We start from the raw sequence: 16,329 nt of genomic DNA on the forward strand, positions 1-16,329 counted from the left end.
CCAAGAAAATTTTGAAGTTGTTAAGGTTTCAAATTACTTGGATCCACAATCAATGCCCATAGAAGCAACAGTCAAGAAATCAAACAACATATTGCATTGGACAAATCTACTGCAAAAGACTTCTTTAAAGTGTTGAAAAGCAAAGATGTCACTTTGAGGACTAAAGGTGCGCCTGACCCAAGCCATGGTATTTTCAGTTGCTTCATATGTATGTGAAAGCTGGACAATGAATAAGGAAGAATCAAGAAGAATTGATGCCTTTGAATTATGGAGTTGTTGAAAAATACTGAATGTACCATGGACTGCCAGGAGAAGGAACAAGTCTGTCTTGGAAGACGTACAGCCAGAATGCTCATTAGAAACGAGCATGGAGAGACTTCATCTTACTTTTAACATGTTATCAGGAGGGACCAGTCTGTGGAGAAGGACATCATGCTTGGTTAAGTTGAGGGTCAGTGAATGAAAGAAAGACCCTCAATGAGATGCACTGACACAGTGGCTGCAACAAGGGGCTCAAACAGCAATGACTGTGAGGATGGCACAGGGGCAGGCAGCATTTTGTTTTGTTGTACATAGGGTTGCTATGAGTTAGAACCGACTGGACAACACCTAACAACAGCAACACTATTTATGGATAAAATATCTCTAGAAGAATTCATAAGAGTCTGTTAACACTGGTTGACCCCAAGAAGGGTATGGTCATTGGAATAATGACTACCCCAAAGGTATCTACATCCTAATGCCCAGAATCTGTGAATATGCTACTTTAGGTGGTAAAAGGGACTTTGCAGATATGAGTAAATTAAGGATTTTGAGATGGGAAGATTATCCTGGATTATTCAGTGGGCCCAATGTAATCACAGGATCCTTATGAGAGGGAGGCTGTGGGATTGGAGTCAGTAGTACTATGATGACAGAAGCCAAGAGGCTGCTGCTGTTTTTGAAAATGGAGAAAGGGGACAAGAGCCAAGAAATGCAGGAAGCCTCTAGAAACCAGAAAAGACCAGGAAAGAGATTTTCCCCTAAAGCCTCCAGAAGGAACATATCCTTGTCAACACCTCGATGTTAGGACTCTGACCTCCACAACTGTAAGCGAACAGACTTGTGTTGTTTAAAGCCACTAAATTTGTGGTAATTTGTTCCAGCAGCAACATAGTTGTTGTTTAGGTGCCGTCAAGTTGGTTCCAACTCAAAGTGACCCTATGTACAACAGAACAGAACACTGCCCAGTTCTGTGCCATCCTCACAATTGTTATGCTTGAGCCATCCTTGCAGCCACCATGTCAGTCTATCTTGTTGAGGGTCTTCCTCTTTTTCACTGACCGTCTACTTTACCAAGTATTATGTCCCCCTCCAGGGACTGGTCCCTCCTGATAACATGTCCAAAATACACGAGATGAAGTCTCATCATCCTTGCTTCTAAGAAGCATTCTGCCTGTACTTCTCCAAGACAGACTCATTCTTCATTCTTCTGGCAGTCCATGGTATATTCAATATTTGCCAATACCATAATTCAAAGGCACCAATTCTTCCTGTGTCTTCCTTATTTATTGTCCACCTTTCATACATCTATACATGTGAAGTGACTGAAAACACCATGGCTTGGATCAGGTGCACTTTCGTCCTCAAAGTGTTATCTTTGCCTTGAAACACTTTTAAGAGGTCTTTTCCAGCAGATTAGCCCAATGCAATGCATTGTTTGATTTCTTGATTGCTGCTTCTGTGGGCGTTGATTGTGGATCCAAGTAAAATGAAACCCTTTACAACTTCAATATTTTCTCTGTTTATCATGATTTTGCTTGTTGGTTCAGTTGTGAGGATTTTTGTTTTCTTTATGCTGAGGTGTAATCCATAATGAAGGCTACAGTCTTTGATCTTCATCAGTAAGTGCTTCAAGTCCTAGTCACTTTCAGTAAACTTGTGTCATCTGCATATCACAGGTTTTAATGAGTCTTCCTCCAATCCTCCGACGTGTCTGTCAGTTTGTCGTACTGTGGGGGCTTGTGTGTTGCTGTGATGCTGGAAGCTATGCCACTGGTATTCAGATACTAACAGGGTCACCCATGGAGGACAGGTTTCAGCTAAGCTTCCAGGCTAAGACCCAGCAGTCTACTTCTGAAAAGCATTAGCCAGTGAAAACCTTATGAATAGCAGCAGAACATCGTCTGAAGACTAAGGTGCGCCTGACCCAAGCCATGGTATTTTCGATTGCATCATATGCATGTGAAAGCTGGACAATGAATACGGAAGACCGAAGAAGAATTGACGCCTTTGAATTGTGGTGTTGGCAAAGAATATTGAATATACCATGGACTGCCAAAAGAAAGAACAAATCTGTCTTGGAAGAAGTGTGGCCAGAATGCTCCTTAGAGGCAAGGATAGGGAGACTGCATCTTCCATACTTTGGACATGTTGTCAGGAGGGATCAGTCCCTGGAGAAGGACATCATGCTTGGCAGAGTACAGGGTCAGCAGAAAAGAGGAAGACCCTCAACGAGGTGGATTGACACAGTGGCTGCAATAATGAGCTCAAGCATAACAATGATTGTAAGGATGGCTCAGGACTGGGCAGCGTTTCTTTCTGCTGTCCATAGAGTCGCTATGAGTTGGAACCAACTTGATGGCACCTAACGACAACAACAACAACCTCCAATCCTGATGCCCCGTTCTTCTTTACATAGTCCCGCTTCTACGATTAATTGCTCAGCATACAAACTGAAAAAGTATGGTGAAAAGATACAATCCTGGCGCACATCTTTCCTGACTTTAAACCAGGCAATATCCCCTTATTTTGTTGGAACGACTGCCTTTTGGTCTAAGTACAGGTTCCTCATAAGCACAATTAAGTGTTCTGGAATTCCCATTTTTGCAGTGCTATCCATAATTCATTTTGATCCACACAGTCCAATGCCTTTTCATAGTCAATAAAACACAGGTAAACATCTTTCTGGTATTCCTGCTTCAGCAATGATATCCCTTGTTCCACGTTCTTTTATGAATCTGACTTGAAGTTGGCAGTTCCCAGTTGATGTACTGTTGCAACCACTTTTGTATGATCTTCAGCAAAATTTTATTTGTGTGTGATATTAATGATCTCGTTCTACAATTTCTGCTTTCTGTTGGATCACATTTCTTTGGAAGGGGCACAAACAGAAATCTCTTCCTGTTGGTTGGCCAGGAAGCTGTCTTCCAAATTTCTTGACATAGACGAGTGAGCAACTCCAGCACTGTATCAGTTTGCTGAAAATCTCAATTGGTATTACATCAATTCGTGTAGCCTTATTTTTTGCCAATGCCTTCAGTGCAGCTTGGACTTCTCACTTCAGTACCACTGGTTCTTGATCATATGCTATTGCCTTTAAAGGTTGAACATTGACTAATTCTTTTTGGTACAGTGACTCTGTATATTCCTTCCATCTTCTTTTGATTCTTCCTGCATCTTTAATATTTTCCGGGTAGAATCCTTCAGTACTGCAACTTGAGGCTTGAATTATTTCTTCAGTTCTTTCAGCTTGAGAAATGCTGAGTGTGTTCTTCCCTTTTGGTTTTCTAACTCCATATTTTTGCACATTTCATTATAGTACTTTACTTTGTCTTCTGGAGCCACCCTTTGAAATCTTTGGTTCAGCTCTTTTACTTCATCATTCTTCCTTTCATTTTAGCTATTCTACATTCATGAGGAAGTTCCAGAGTCTCTTCTGACATCCATTTTGGTCTTTTCTTTCTTTCCTGTCTTTTTAATGGCTTTTTGTCCAAGGTCACACAGCTGGGCAGCAGTAGAGCTGGAATTTAAACCCCAGAACCCATGTTTCTAACCCCCACATATCCCTGTTCTAGCTCACCAAGTACTTCCTGAGTCAAACAGCCAGCTCCACCCTAACTGTGGCTCTACCTTGCCTCTTGGCTCTCTGAGAAGGCAAGCCCAGGTATGGGTGAGGAGTAATCACCAGAATAATAAAATGTGAGAAGCTGGAGGAGCTTCAGAACATTGTCAGAAAAGAACCAGAGAGCCATAACCTGTCAAAGGTGATGTGCTCTGACCCTGAGGTACCCCCTGAGGTGATGACAGGGCCTGTCCTACCTCTCCGAGCCCCTCCACACAGGTCCCAAGTCAGGAGCCTCCACAGATTAGCTGAGGGGGTACCCACCGGCAACAGCTGAGAGGGAACAGGACGGGCCAGACAGGGGTCTCTGCTGACCTGGGGTCAAATGTTAGTCTCTAGCAGCTTCCCCTCCCTCAGCTCTGTGCTACTGCCTATCTGCCCCTAATTGCTCCCCCTGCCCAGGAAGGGCTCTGTCAGCACACCACTCCAGGTCCTTGGGAGGATCTCTGCCAAACCTGGCCCAGGACATAGCAACCAGAGAAGGCTCCTCAGCCTGGAGCTGCTGCTTCCCCTCATCCTCCCCATTATTCCTCTCTCTGGGGGTAAATCAAGACACCTTTCTCTGCCACTTACCATATTTGGATATTTGGCAAGTGACCTCAGCCTTTCTCAGTCTCAGTTCTTCTGTGTGAGAAATGGAGATAATAAGCCTTACAGGGTTTAAGCAAGGCCACCTGCAGACAGGCACGCATTGGAAAGTGATGCAGAGGTTGCCCTTTTCCCTCCACCCTGCAGGGACAGTCCCCTCTTCTTTCACTGCTGACACTGCCCCCTCCGAAACTCTCTTGACCCGCCTTGCCTTGTTAACTTTGATTCACCCCTCAGGGTGCAGACATCTCCTTGGGAGGTCTTCCCTGCTGCCCCCAGGTTCCTACTGCACTTACAAAGCACTTATGGTGTGTCAGGCACTGTCCTTAACACTCCAGATATGCTACCTCGATTAATCCTTATTGCAACCCTGGGAGGTAGGCTCAAGAGTCATCCCCATTTTACAGATGTGGAAGCTGAGGTACAGAGTGGTAAAAGTGACTTGTCTAAGTTCACTCAGCTAGTAAATGGCTAAACCAGGATTTGAGCCCAGGGAGGCCTTCTCCAAAGTCAGTTATTATTGTTGTTGCTGTTAGGTGCCGTTGGAGTCAGTTCCAACTCATTGCGACCCTAGGTACAACAGAAAGAAACACTGCCTGGTCCTGTGCCATCCTCACAATCATTGCTATGCTTAAGCCCACTATTGTAGCCACTGTGTCAATCCATATCGTTGGGGTCTTCCTATTTTTTGGTGACCTTCTACTTTACCAAGCATGATGCCTTCTCCAGGGGCTGATCCCTCCTGATAACATTTCCAGAGTATATGAGACATCGTCTTGCCCTCCTTGCTTCTAAGGAGCACTCTGGTTGCACTTCTTCTATGATGGATTTGTTGGTTCCTTTGGCATCCCATGGCATATTCAGTATTCTTCTCCAACACCACAATTCAAAGGTGTCAATTCTTCTATCTTCCTTATTCATTGTCCAGCTTTTGCAAGCATATGAGGCAATTGAAAACACCATGGCTTGGATCAGGGGCACCCTAGACCTCAAGGTAACATCTTTGTTTTCTAACATTTTTTCCTTTAATTTTTATTGTGCTTTAAGTGAAAGTTTACAAATCAAGTCAGTCTCTCACACAAAAACTTACTTACACCTTTCTACATACTCCCAATTGCTGTCCCCCTAATGAGACAGCCCTCTCCCTCCCTCCACTCTCTCTTTTTGTGTCCATTTTGACAGCTTCTAACCCCCTCTACCCTCTCATCTCCCCTTCAGGGAGGAGATGTCAACATAGCCTCAAGTGTCCACCTGATCCAAAAAGCTCACTCCTCACCAGCAACTCTCTCCAACCCATTGTCCAGTCCAATCGCTGTCTGAAGAGTTGGCTTTGGGAATGTTTCCTATCCTGGGCCAACAGGAGGTCTGGGGGCCATGACCACCGAGATCCTTCTAGTCTCAGTCAGACCATTAAGTCTGGTCTTTTTACCAGAATTTGGGGTCTGGATCCCACTGCTCTTCTGCTCCCTCAGGGATTCTCTGTTGTGTTCCCTGTCAGGGCAGTCATCAGTTGTAGCTGGGCACCATCTAGCTCTTCTGGACTCAGGCCGATATAGTCTCTGGTTTATGTGGCCCTTCCTGTCTCTTGGGCTCGTAATTACCTTGTGTCCTTGGTGTTCTTCATTCTCCTTTGATCCAGGTGAGTTGAGAGCAATTGATGCATCTTAGATGGCTGCTTGATAGCGTTTAAGACCCCAGACGCCACTCTCCAAAGTGGGATGCAGAATGTTTTCTTAATAGATTTTATTATGCCGATTGTCTTAGATGTCCCCTGAAACCATGGTCCCCAAACCCCCACCCCTGCTACACTGGCTTTCGAAGCATTCTGTTTATCCCGGAAACTTCTTTGCTTTTGGTTTAGTCCAGTTGTGCTGACCTCGCCTGTATTGTGTGTTGTCTTTCCAGTCACCTATAGTAGTTCTTATGTACTATCTAATTAGTGAATACCTCTCTCCAACCCTCCTTCCCTCCTTCCTCTCATAACCATCAAAGAATATTTTCTTCTCTGTTTAAACTTTTTCTCAAGGTCTTATAATAGTGGTCTTATACCGTATTTGTCCTTTTGCAACTGACAAATTTCACTCAGCATAATGCCTTCCAGATTCCTCCATGTTATGAAATGTTTCACAGATTCATCACAGTTCTTTATCAATGCATAATATTCCATTGTGTGAATATACCATAATTTATTTATCCGTTTATCCATTGATAGGCACCTTGGTTGCTTCCATCTTTTTGCTATTGGAAACAATGCTGCAATGAACATGGATGTGCATATATCTGTTCGTGTAAAGGCTCTTATTTCTCTAGGATATATTCCAAGGGGTGGGATTGCTGGATCGTATGGTAGTTCTATTTCTAGCTTTTAAGGAAGTGCTAAATCGATTTCCAAAGCGGTTGTACCATTTTACATTCCCACCAGCAGTCTATAAGAGTTCCAGTCTCTCCACAGCCTCTGCAATATTTATTGGAGTAAGAAGAAATCTCATTGTAGTTTTGATTTGCATTTCTGTAATGGCTAATGATCATGAGCATTTCCTCATGTATCTGTTAGCTCCCTGAATGTCTTCTTTAGTGAAGTGTCTATTCATATCTTTTGCCCATTTTTTAATTGGGTTGTGTTTCTGTGGTTGAGTTTTTGCAGTATCATGTAGATTTTAGAGATCAGGTGCTGATCAGAAATGGTGTTTGATTTCTAAGAGCTCCCAGATATCTAGTTTTTCTTCTGCATTGTTAGCAATGTTTTAAATACTGTTCATGCCATGTATTAGGGCTCCTAACCTTGTCTGTATTTTTTCTTCCGTGATCTTTATCTTTTTAGATTTTATATTTAGGTCTTTGATCCATTTTGAGCTCATTTTCGTGCATGGAGTGATGTATGGATCTTGTTTCATTTTTTGCAAATGGATATCCAGTTATGCCAGCACCATTTGTTAAAAAGACTGTCTTTTCCCCATTTAAGTGTTTTGGGGCCTTTGTCAAATATCAGCTGCTCATATGTGGATGGATTTATGTCTGGATTCTCAATTCTGTTCCATTGGTCTATGTATCTGTTGTTGTACCAGTACCAGGCTGTTTTGACTACTGTGGTGGTATAATATGTTCTAAAATCAGGTAGAGTAAGGCCTCCCACTTTGTTCTTCTTTTTCAGTACTGCTTAACTCATCTGGGGCCTCTTTCCATTCCATATGAAGTTGGTGATTTGTTTCCCCATCTCATTAAAGAATATCGTTGGAATTTGGATTGGAATTGCATTAAATCTATAGATCGGTTTTGGTAGAATAGGCATTTTGATAATGTTAAGTCTTCCTATCCATGAGCAAGGTATGTTTTTCCACTTATGTAGGTCTCTTTTGTTTTCTTGCAGAAGTGTTTTCTAGTTTTCTTTGTATAAGTCTTTTACATCTCTGGTAAGGTTTATTCCTAAGTATTTTATCTTCTTGCAGGCTACTGTGAATGGTATTGATTTGGTGATTTCCTCTTTGATGTTCCTTTTGTTGGTGTAGAGGAATCCAGCTGATTTTTGTATGTTTATCTTGTATCCTAACACTCTGTTGAACTCTTCTATTAGTTTCAGTAGTTTTCTGGAGGATTCCTTAGGGTTTTCTGCGTATTAAGATCATGTCATCTGCAAATAGAGATAATTTTATCTTTTTCTTGCCAATCTGGATGCCCTTTATTTCTTTATCTAGCCTAATTGCTGTGGCTAGGACCTCCAGCACAATGTTAAATAAGAGCAGTGATAAAGGCCATCCTTGTCTAGTTCCCAATCTCAAGAGGAATGGCTTCAGGCTCTCTCCGTTCAGGATGATGTTGGCTGTTGGCTTTGTATAAATGCCCTTTATTATGTTGAGGAATTTTCCTTCTATTCCTATTTTGCTGAGAGTTTTTATCACGAATGGGTGTTGAACTTTGTCAAATGCCTTTTCTGCACCAGTTGATAAAATCATATGATTCTTGTCTTTTGTTTTATTTATGTGGTGGGTTACATTAATTGTTTTTCTAATGTTGAACCATCATTGCATACCTGGTATGAATCCGACTTGGTCATGGTGAATTATTTTTTGATATGTTGTTGAATTCTTTTGGCTAGAATTTGGTTGAGGTATTTTGCATCTAAGTACATGTGGGATATAGGTCTGTAATTTTCTTTTTTAGTGGTGCCTTTACCTGGTTTTGGTATCAGGGATATGCTCGCTTCATAGAATCAGTTTGGGAGAGTTCATCCTTTTGCATGCTCTGAAATACCTTTAGTAACTGTGGTGTTAACTCTTCTCTGAAAATTTGGTAGGACTCTGTAGTGAACCTGTCTGGACCAGGGCTTTTATTGTTGGGAGTTTTTTGATTACCTTTTTGACCTCTTCCTTTGTTATGGGTCTATTTAGTTGTTCTACCTCTGTTTGTGTTAGTTTAGGTAGGTAGTGTGTTTCTAGGAATTCTTCCATTTCTTCTAGGTTTTCAAATTTGTTAGAGTATAACTTTTCATAGTAATCTGATATAATTCTTTTAATTTCAGTTGGATCGGTTGTAGTATTGCCCATCTCATTTCTTATTCAGCTTATTTGCTTCCTCTCCTGTTTTTCTTTTGTCACTTTGGCCAATGGTTTATCAGTTTTTTTGATTTTTTTCAAAGAACCAGCTTTTGGTCTTGTTAATTCTTTCAATTGTTTTTTCTGTTTTCTATTTCATTTAGTTCTGCTCTAATTTTTATTGTTTTCTTCTGGTGCCTGAAGGTTTATTTTGTTGCTCTCTTTCTATTTGTTCAGGTTGTAGGGATAATTCTTTGATTTTGGCTCTTTCTTCTTTTTCCATGTGTGCATTTCTTTGATTTAAATTGACCTCTGAGCACTGCTTTCGCTGTGTCCCAAAGGTTCTGATAGGAAGTGTTTTCATTCTTTTTGGGTTCTACGAATTTCTTTAGTCCATCCTTAATGTCTTTTATAATCCAGCCTTTTTTGAGCAAAGTATTGTTCAGTTTCCAAGTGTTCGATTTCTTTTTCCCTGCTTTTTCTGTTATTGATTTCCACTTTCATGGCCTATGGTCAGAGAAGATGTTTGGTAATATTTCAATGTTTTTGATTCTGCTAGGCTTGCTTTATGACCTAATATGTGGTCTGTTCTAGAGAACGTTCCATGTGCACTAGAAAAGAAAGTATACTTGGTTGCTGTTGGATGGAGTGTTCTGTATATATCTATGAGTTTGAATTGGTTGATTGTGGCATTTAGATCTTCCGTGTCTTTATTGAGCTTCTTTCTGGATGTCCTGTCCTTCACCGAAAGTGGTGTGTTGAAGTCTCCTACTATTATTGTGGAGCTGTCTATCTCACTTTTCAATGCTGGTGGAGTTTGTTTTATGTATCTTGCAGCCCTGTCATTAGGTGTATAAATATTTAATATGGTTATATCTTCTTGGCATATTGTCAATTTAACCATTATGTAGTGTCCTTTCTTATCCTTTCTGATGGATTTAACCTTAAAGTCTATTTTGTCAGAAATTAATATTGCCACTCCTGCTCTTTTCTGATTGTTGTTTGCTTGATATATATTTTTCCATCCTTTGAGTTTTAGTTTGTTTGTGTCTCTAAGTCTAAGGTGTGTCTCTTGTGGGCAGCATATAGATGGATCTTGTTTTTGAATCCATTCTGCCACTCTCTGTCTCTTTATTGGTGCATTTAGTCCATTTACATTCAGGGTAATTATGGATAGGTATGAATTTAGTGCTGTCATTTTGATGCCTTTTCTTTGTGTGTTGTTGACAGTTTCTTTTTCCCACTTGATTTTACGTGCAGAGTAGATTATCTTTATATATTGTCCTTTCCTCATAATCGTTGTTGACTTTGTTTCTGCTGAGTCTCTATTTTTTTCTTGTATTTTATTTTGAGGTGTAAGATAGTTTGTCTCCTTTGTGGTTACGTTATTATTTACCCTTATTTTTCTAAATTTAAACACAACTTTTATTTCTTTGTATTGCCTTATCTTCCTCTCCATATGGAAGATCTACGGCTACATTTTTTAGTCCCTCTTTATTGTTTTAATGTTGTCTTTTTTTACATAATAACATTGCTGTTACTCTGTTTTGAGTGTTTTTTTTATCTTGCTTAGTTTTTTTGATTTCCCTGTCTGGGTTGACTTCTGATTGCTCTTCCCAGTGTTCTAGTCTTGGGTTGATACCTGATGTTATTGATTTTCTAACTAAAGAACTCCCTTTAGTATTTCTTGTAGTTTTGGTTTGTTTTTTATGAACTCCCTAAACTTCTGTTTATCTGGAAATGTCCTAATTTCACCTTCATATTTAAGAGACAGTTTTGCTGGATATATGACTCTTGGCTGGCAATTTTTTTCCTTCAATTTTTTTAAATAAGTCATCCCATTGCCTTCTTGCCTGCATGGTTTCTGCCGAGTAGTCTGAGCTTATTCTTATTGGCTCTCGTTTGTAGATGACTTTTCGTTTATCCCTAGCTGCTCTTAAAACTCTCTTTATCTTTCATTTTGGCAAGTTTAATTATAATATGTCTTGGTGACTTTCTTTTAACATCTACCTTATGTGGTGTTCAATGAGCATCTTGGATAGATATCTTCTCATCTCTTACGATATCAAGGAAGTTTTCTGCCAACAAATCTTTAACAATTCTCTCTGTATTTTCTGGTATCCCTCCCTGTTCTGTTACTCCAATCCCTCGTAGGTTATTTCTCTTGATAGAGTCCCACATGACTCTTAAGGTTTCTTCATTTTTTTTAGTTCTTTTATCTGATTTTTCTTCAAATATATTAGTGCCAAGTGATTTATCTTCAAGTTCAGAAATTCTGCCTTCCCAATTCTGATAGAGATCTGACTGTAATTGTTTTAGCTGAGCAGTGGAAAGGCAGGTTTTAGAGGTCTGATACCTCTCTGTCTATTAAACAGAGCCCTCACTGATCCACAGCAGGGAATTGAGAGCTGAAGCTTCATCCACACCAACTAGCCACCTGCTAAACAGGTGAGAGGATAGTGACACCTACCAATCTTTAGAGGTGGAAGCATTGGGTGCCTAAGGCACAGCTGCAGAGCCCACCCACCAGATTGCTCTAGAGAATAGAGACACTCCTACCTCACTGGCACGTGGGGGAAGGCTGTCAGCATCCTGCCCTCCTCGGAATGTGACCCCCTGCCACTACTAGAATCTGGTGCATACAACCATCACCACTACTCCTCTAAGTTAACAGGTGACAGCGTATACCACACACTAGGTGACCCACTATAAGGACACCTAAGCTGATTCTGTTCAAGAATAGTGAATGGACTCATAGGCTCATATATCTGGTAACAGCTCAAACTAGCTGGTAACAGGACGTAAGTGGTTCAAAGGCTACAACAATCAAGATAGCGGAATCTAGTAGCCCATCTGGGTGTATTGAAACAAAACAAAACAAGAAGATAAAACTCAGTGAGCAAATATAAAATAAATCATTACAATATCTTATAGATGGCTCAGAGACAGCAGTCGATATCAAATCACATAAAGAAGCTGACCAGGATTGCTTCTACACACCCCCATATTAAAGAATCAAAATCTTTCCCAAATGAAGATCCATTCCTGGAATTGCCAGATGTAGAATATAAAAAACTAATATACAGAATGCTTCAATACATCAGGGATGACCTCAGAAATGAAATAAGGCAATCTACCGAAAAAGCCAAGGAACACACTGATAAAGCAGTTGAAGAAATCAGAAAGATTATTCAAGAACATAGTGAAAAATTTAATAAGCTGCAAGAATCCATAGAGAGACAGCATTCAGAAATCCTGAAGATTAACAATAAAATTACAGAATTAGACAACTCAATAGGAAGTCAGGGGAGCAGAATCGAGGAATTGGAGTGCTGAGTGGGGGAGATGGAGGATAAGGCAATTGACACCAATATAAAAAGAAAAATCAGATAAAAGAATTAAAAAAAAAAATGAAGGAACCCTTAGAATCATGTGGGACTCTATCAAGAAGAAAAACTTGCTTGTGATTGGAGTTCCAGAACAGGGAGGGATAACAGAAAACACAGAGAAAATAGTTGAAGATCTGTTGGCGGAAAACTTCCCTGGCATTGTGAAAGATGAAAGGATATCTATCCAAGATGCTCATCGAACCCCATACAAGATAGATCCCAAAAGAAAATCACCAAGACATATTACCATCAAACTTGCCAAAACCAAAGATAAAGAGAAAAATTTAAAAGCAGCCAGGGAGAAATGAAAAGTCACCTACAAAGGAGAATCAATAAGTTCGGACTACTCGGCAGAAACCATGCAGGCAAGAGGCAATGGGATGACATATATAGAGCACTGAAGGAGAAAAACTGCCAGCCAAGGATCATATATCCAGCAAAACTCTCTCTCAAATATGAAGGTGAAATTAAAACATTTACTGATAAACACAAGCTTAGAGAATTTGCAAAAACCAAACCATAGCTACAAGAAATACTAAAGGAAATTGGTCAGAAAATCAATAATATCAGATACCAACAGAACACAAGGTCACGGAACAGGACATCTGGATATCAACTCAGATAGGGAAAGCACAAAAACAAAACAAAATAAGATTAAGTTTTAAAAAAATGCTCAAAACAGGGAATCATTAATGTCATTATGTGAAAGATTACAATAATCAAAAAAGAGGGACTAAATACAGAAGGCATAGATCTTCCATATGGTGAGGAAACCAAGGCGATATAGGATGATACAACTTAGGTTTTTACTTAGAAAAATAGCAGTAAATAATAAGATAACCACAAAGAGGTCCAACAGTTCCAGAAATTCTTCCTTCCACTTGCTCAATTCTGCTTCTTTGACTTTCTACTGAGTTGTCTACTTCTGTAATTTTATTGTTAATCTTCTGAATTTCCGATTGCTCTCTGTCTATGGATTTTTCCAGCTTATTAAAATTTTCATTATGTTCCTGAATAATCTTTTTAATTTCTTCAATTCCTTTATTTGTGTGTTCCTTGGCTTGTTCTGTGTATTGCCTCATTTCCTTCCTGATGTCTTGAAGGGTTCTATTAATCTTCTGTATTCTGCCTCTGGTAATTCCAGGAATACACTTTCATCTAGAAGATCTGTTGATTCTTTGTTTTGAGAGCTTTTTAAGGCAATCATGGTCAGTTTCTTTATGTGACTTGATATTGAGTGTTGTCTCTGAGCCATCTATAATTTATCATATTAGTTTATTTTATGTTTGTTTACTGTGTCATAGCTTCTTGCTTTGTTTTGTTTTGATAAGCCCAGATGGGTTGCTTAAGTGAGCTAGCTTGATTATTTACACCTTTGGAGCTCTGACATCCTGTCCCCAGATGACTAGAGCTGTTACCAGGTATATCAGTCTAGAAGTCCATTCACTTTTCTTGTATGAATTCAGCTTAGGTGTCCAGGTAGCTGATCATCAAGTGTGTGGTACAGACTCTGTTCTACAGTCTTAGAGGGGCAGGTATGATTGGTGTAGGTACCAGTATCTGGTTGCAGCAGGGGATCACACTCTGAACAAGGAAGGGGGCTGAGAATCATTCCCTACATGTCTCTGAGGAAAGTGTGTCCCTGATCCCTAGAACATAGAGGTGGGTGGGTTCTGAACACGGATCATGAGTACCCGCTTTTGGTCATAAGGGCTGGGAGGTACCAGTTATCCTTGGACCCCTGTCTTGGGTGGCTGGGTGACCTGAGTGGAGCTACCAGTTCTTAGGCCCCTGATGTGGGTAGGTGAGGACCCTGTTTAAAAAGCAAAGCAATATCAAACATCAAAGACCCACCTCTCCACTGCACAGCTGAAACAGTTAGAGTCTGCCAACAAGGGCCTATCTTCTTGAAATAGGCCCACACAGGTCCATGCAGAGGGGAAACGTACTCAAAGCCCATCGACCGTTTATGCCTGGGCAGGAGCCGCTTCTGTCCTGAGATCCTCCGTTTAGTGGAGCTGGCAAATTATCTTTACCCCTAATTGCAATTTTTTTTTCCTTTTCCAAGGCCGGGAGGATGGCTCTAGGCGCTGAGCAGGGCCTATCTCAGGCCCAGGGAAATCAACAGCTACTGAAGCCGGATTGGGAGCAAGGGGTGCAGTAAAATATACTCAAGTACTTAGCTTTTGCCAAGATCACCGTTCTTCTCTGGTTCCGGAGGTGTGATTAGGCTGTGTGGCTGGCAGCTTCTTCCTGAGGAAACTGCGACCGAAAGCACTAGCTCCCGCCTCTCCAGGAATGGTGCCTGAGGGCTCCCAGCGATTCAGGTCCAGTAACTCCTCTCTGCTTCTGAGCCATCTCTTCCTCCCCTGCCCTTCAGTTCGTTTTCTAAGCTTTGGTGCTCAGGGCTGTTAGCTTGTCGTAAATATACTCGTTTCCCTTGGTTTTTTGGGTCTTTGTTGTAAAGAGGGCTCACTGGAAGCGTCTGTCTATTCCACCATCTTGGCTCTACCTCTCACTTTTTAACATTTTAAAGAGATCTCTTGCAGTCTACTTGCCCAGTGAAATGCATCTTTTAATTTTAATTTCTTGACTGCTGCTTCCATGCGTATTGATTGTGGACCCAAGGAAAATGAAATCCTTGAAAACTTCAATCTTTTTTCCATTTCAAAGTAAGCGCTAGGTTGTTATTGCTTCTGGAAGCCCTGCTTCCTTTCCCTTTCATAGAACCCATCACCCTTTTGGTTACTATGAAGCCCACCTTCCCCTAGCACCTAGGAAATGACAGGCACCCAGAGGGAGTTGAGTAAACGTTTGTCAGACCAACGCACGAATCATGATGATTATCATTCCTTAGGTCCTAAAAGGCACTGGGGAGACTATCGTGGAACAGAAGTTGCATCAGAATTGCCCCATCTGGCATTTCTACCCTTCTTGTGCTCCCTTTGGGATGTGCCACTCCCCACCCACTACCTCCTGCCACCCAAGAGTTGCTTCCCGGAAGACTCAGTGCTCCTTCCTCTGATTGTGGCAGCACCACCTCATGCTGCAGCCCCAGGACTTACCGGGTTCAGGTAAGGAGGCTGGACATCACTGAAAGGCATCTTTCCGCACCTCTGGAGCTACTGCTGTTTTTCACCTGCCAGGCAGTCCTCTGCTCAGTGGAAGGGCTTCACAAAGAAATAGAAACCAAAGCAATTTAGCAGACATTCAAGGGGTAGGAGCCAGGTGCAAAAGGAAGTGAGTCTCAGAGAGATAGAAAGGTAGAATGCTGGGAAATGATGACTTAGGATAGAAGGATGAGGATGAGACTTGGGGAGAGGGAAGTGGTCACTCCCAACACCAGTAATCTTTTCTTCCCCACAGTGACATTGCCTCCAAAAAACTTAATCATATTTGGTTCACATAGGTTCAAAAGTGTCTGATCACATCAGCAATATGGAAGTTTCCAGAAGACACTAACTTATGCTATGTGACTGTGCCCCTGAGCATACTAGTTTACAGTGTCCAGAAATAATGGGGCTGCTTGAAAGGGCCTGTATGGCCAGGCATTGCCCCTGTACTCACTCCCAGAATCACCACTACCACCCAGAGGGTGTGAAGATGGGTTGTACCCATTTTACACATAGAGAAACTAAGTATCAAAAAGCCTAGTGGACATGCCCAATGTCACACAGCTTCAGCCATACAGGTTAACATGCTTGGCTGCTAACTGAAAGGTTGGAGGTTAAAGTCCACCCAGGGGGACCTTGGAAGAAAGGCCTGGAGATCTGCTTCCAAAAAATCAGCCATTGAAAACCCTATGGAGCACATTCTACTCTGACACACGGGATCAACTCGACACTGTGGATCAACTAGACAGTAACTGGTAGTGGTGAGCCATATGATGATTTTCAGTTTCCCCCCAAAATATATCTCCCTTTTCAAATTTTATTCCTCA

General features: G+C 41.2%; 1 protein-coding gene and 1 long non-coding RNA gene across 10 annotated transcripts in view; one reads left to right on the plus strand and one right to left on the minus strand.

The window, feature by feature from the left end:
- Positions 1-16,329, plus strand: part of LOC126063117 (uncharacterized) — a 203,606-nt gene that overhangs the window by 27,669 nt on the left and 159,608 nt on the right. For all 4 annotated transcript variants that reach the window (XR_007514213.1, XR_007514214.1, XR_007514210.1 and 1 more), the window contains exons 3-4: positions 14,458-14,716; positions 15,247-15,463. This is a non-coding gene — a long non-coding RNA (uncharacterized LOC126063117). The remainder of the gene's footprint in view (positions 1-14,457; positions 14,717-15,246; positions 15,464-16,329) is intronic.
- The window catches only part of LOC126063115 (galectin-9C-like), a 43,585-nt gene that overhangs the window by 17,341 nt on the left and 9,915 nt on the right, over positions 1-16,329 (minus strand). For all 6 annotated transcript variants that reach the window (XM_049861294.1, XM_049861292.1, XM_049861291.1 and 3 more), the window contains exon 2: positions 15,455-15,559. In XM_049861294.1, the coding sequence (XP_049717251.1) occupies positions 15,455-15,493 (39 nt within the window). In that variant the 5' untranslated portion in view covers positions 15,494-15,559. The remainder of the gene's footprint in view (positions 1-15,454; positions 15,560-16,329) is intronic.

This window comes from Elephas maximus, chromosome 19 (genome assembly GCF_024166365.1).
Source record: "Elephas maximus indicus isolate mEleMax1 chromosome 19, mEleMax1 primary haplotype, whole genome shotgun sequence".
In the NCBI taxonomy this organism is placed as follows: Eukaryota; Metazoa; Chordata; class Mammalia; order Proboscidea; family Elephantidae; genus Elephas; species Elephas maximus.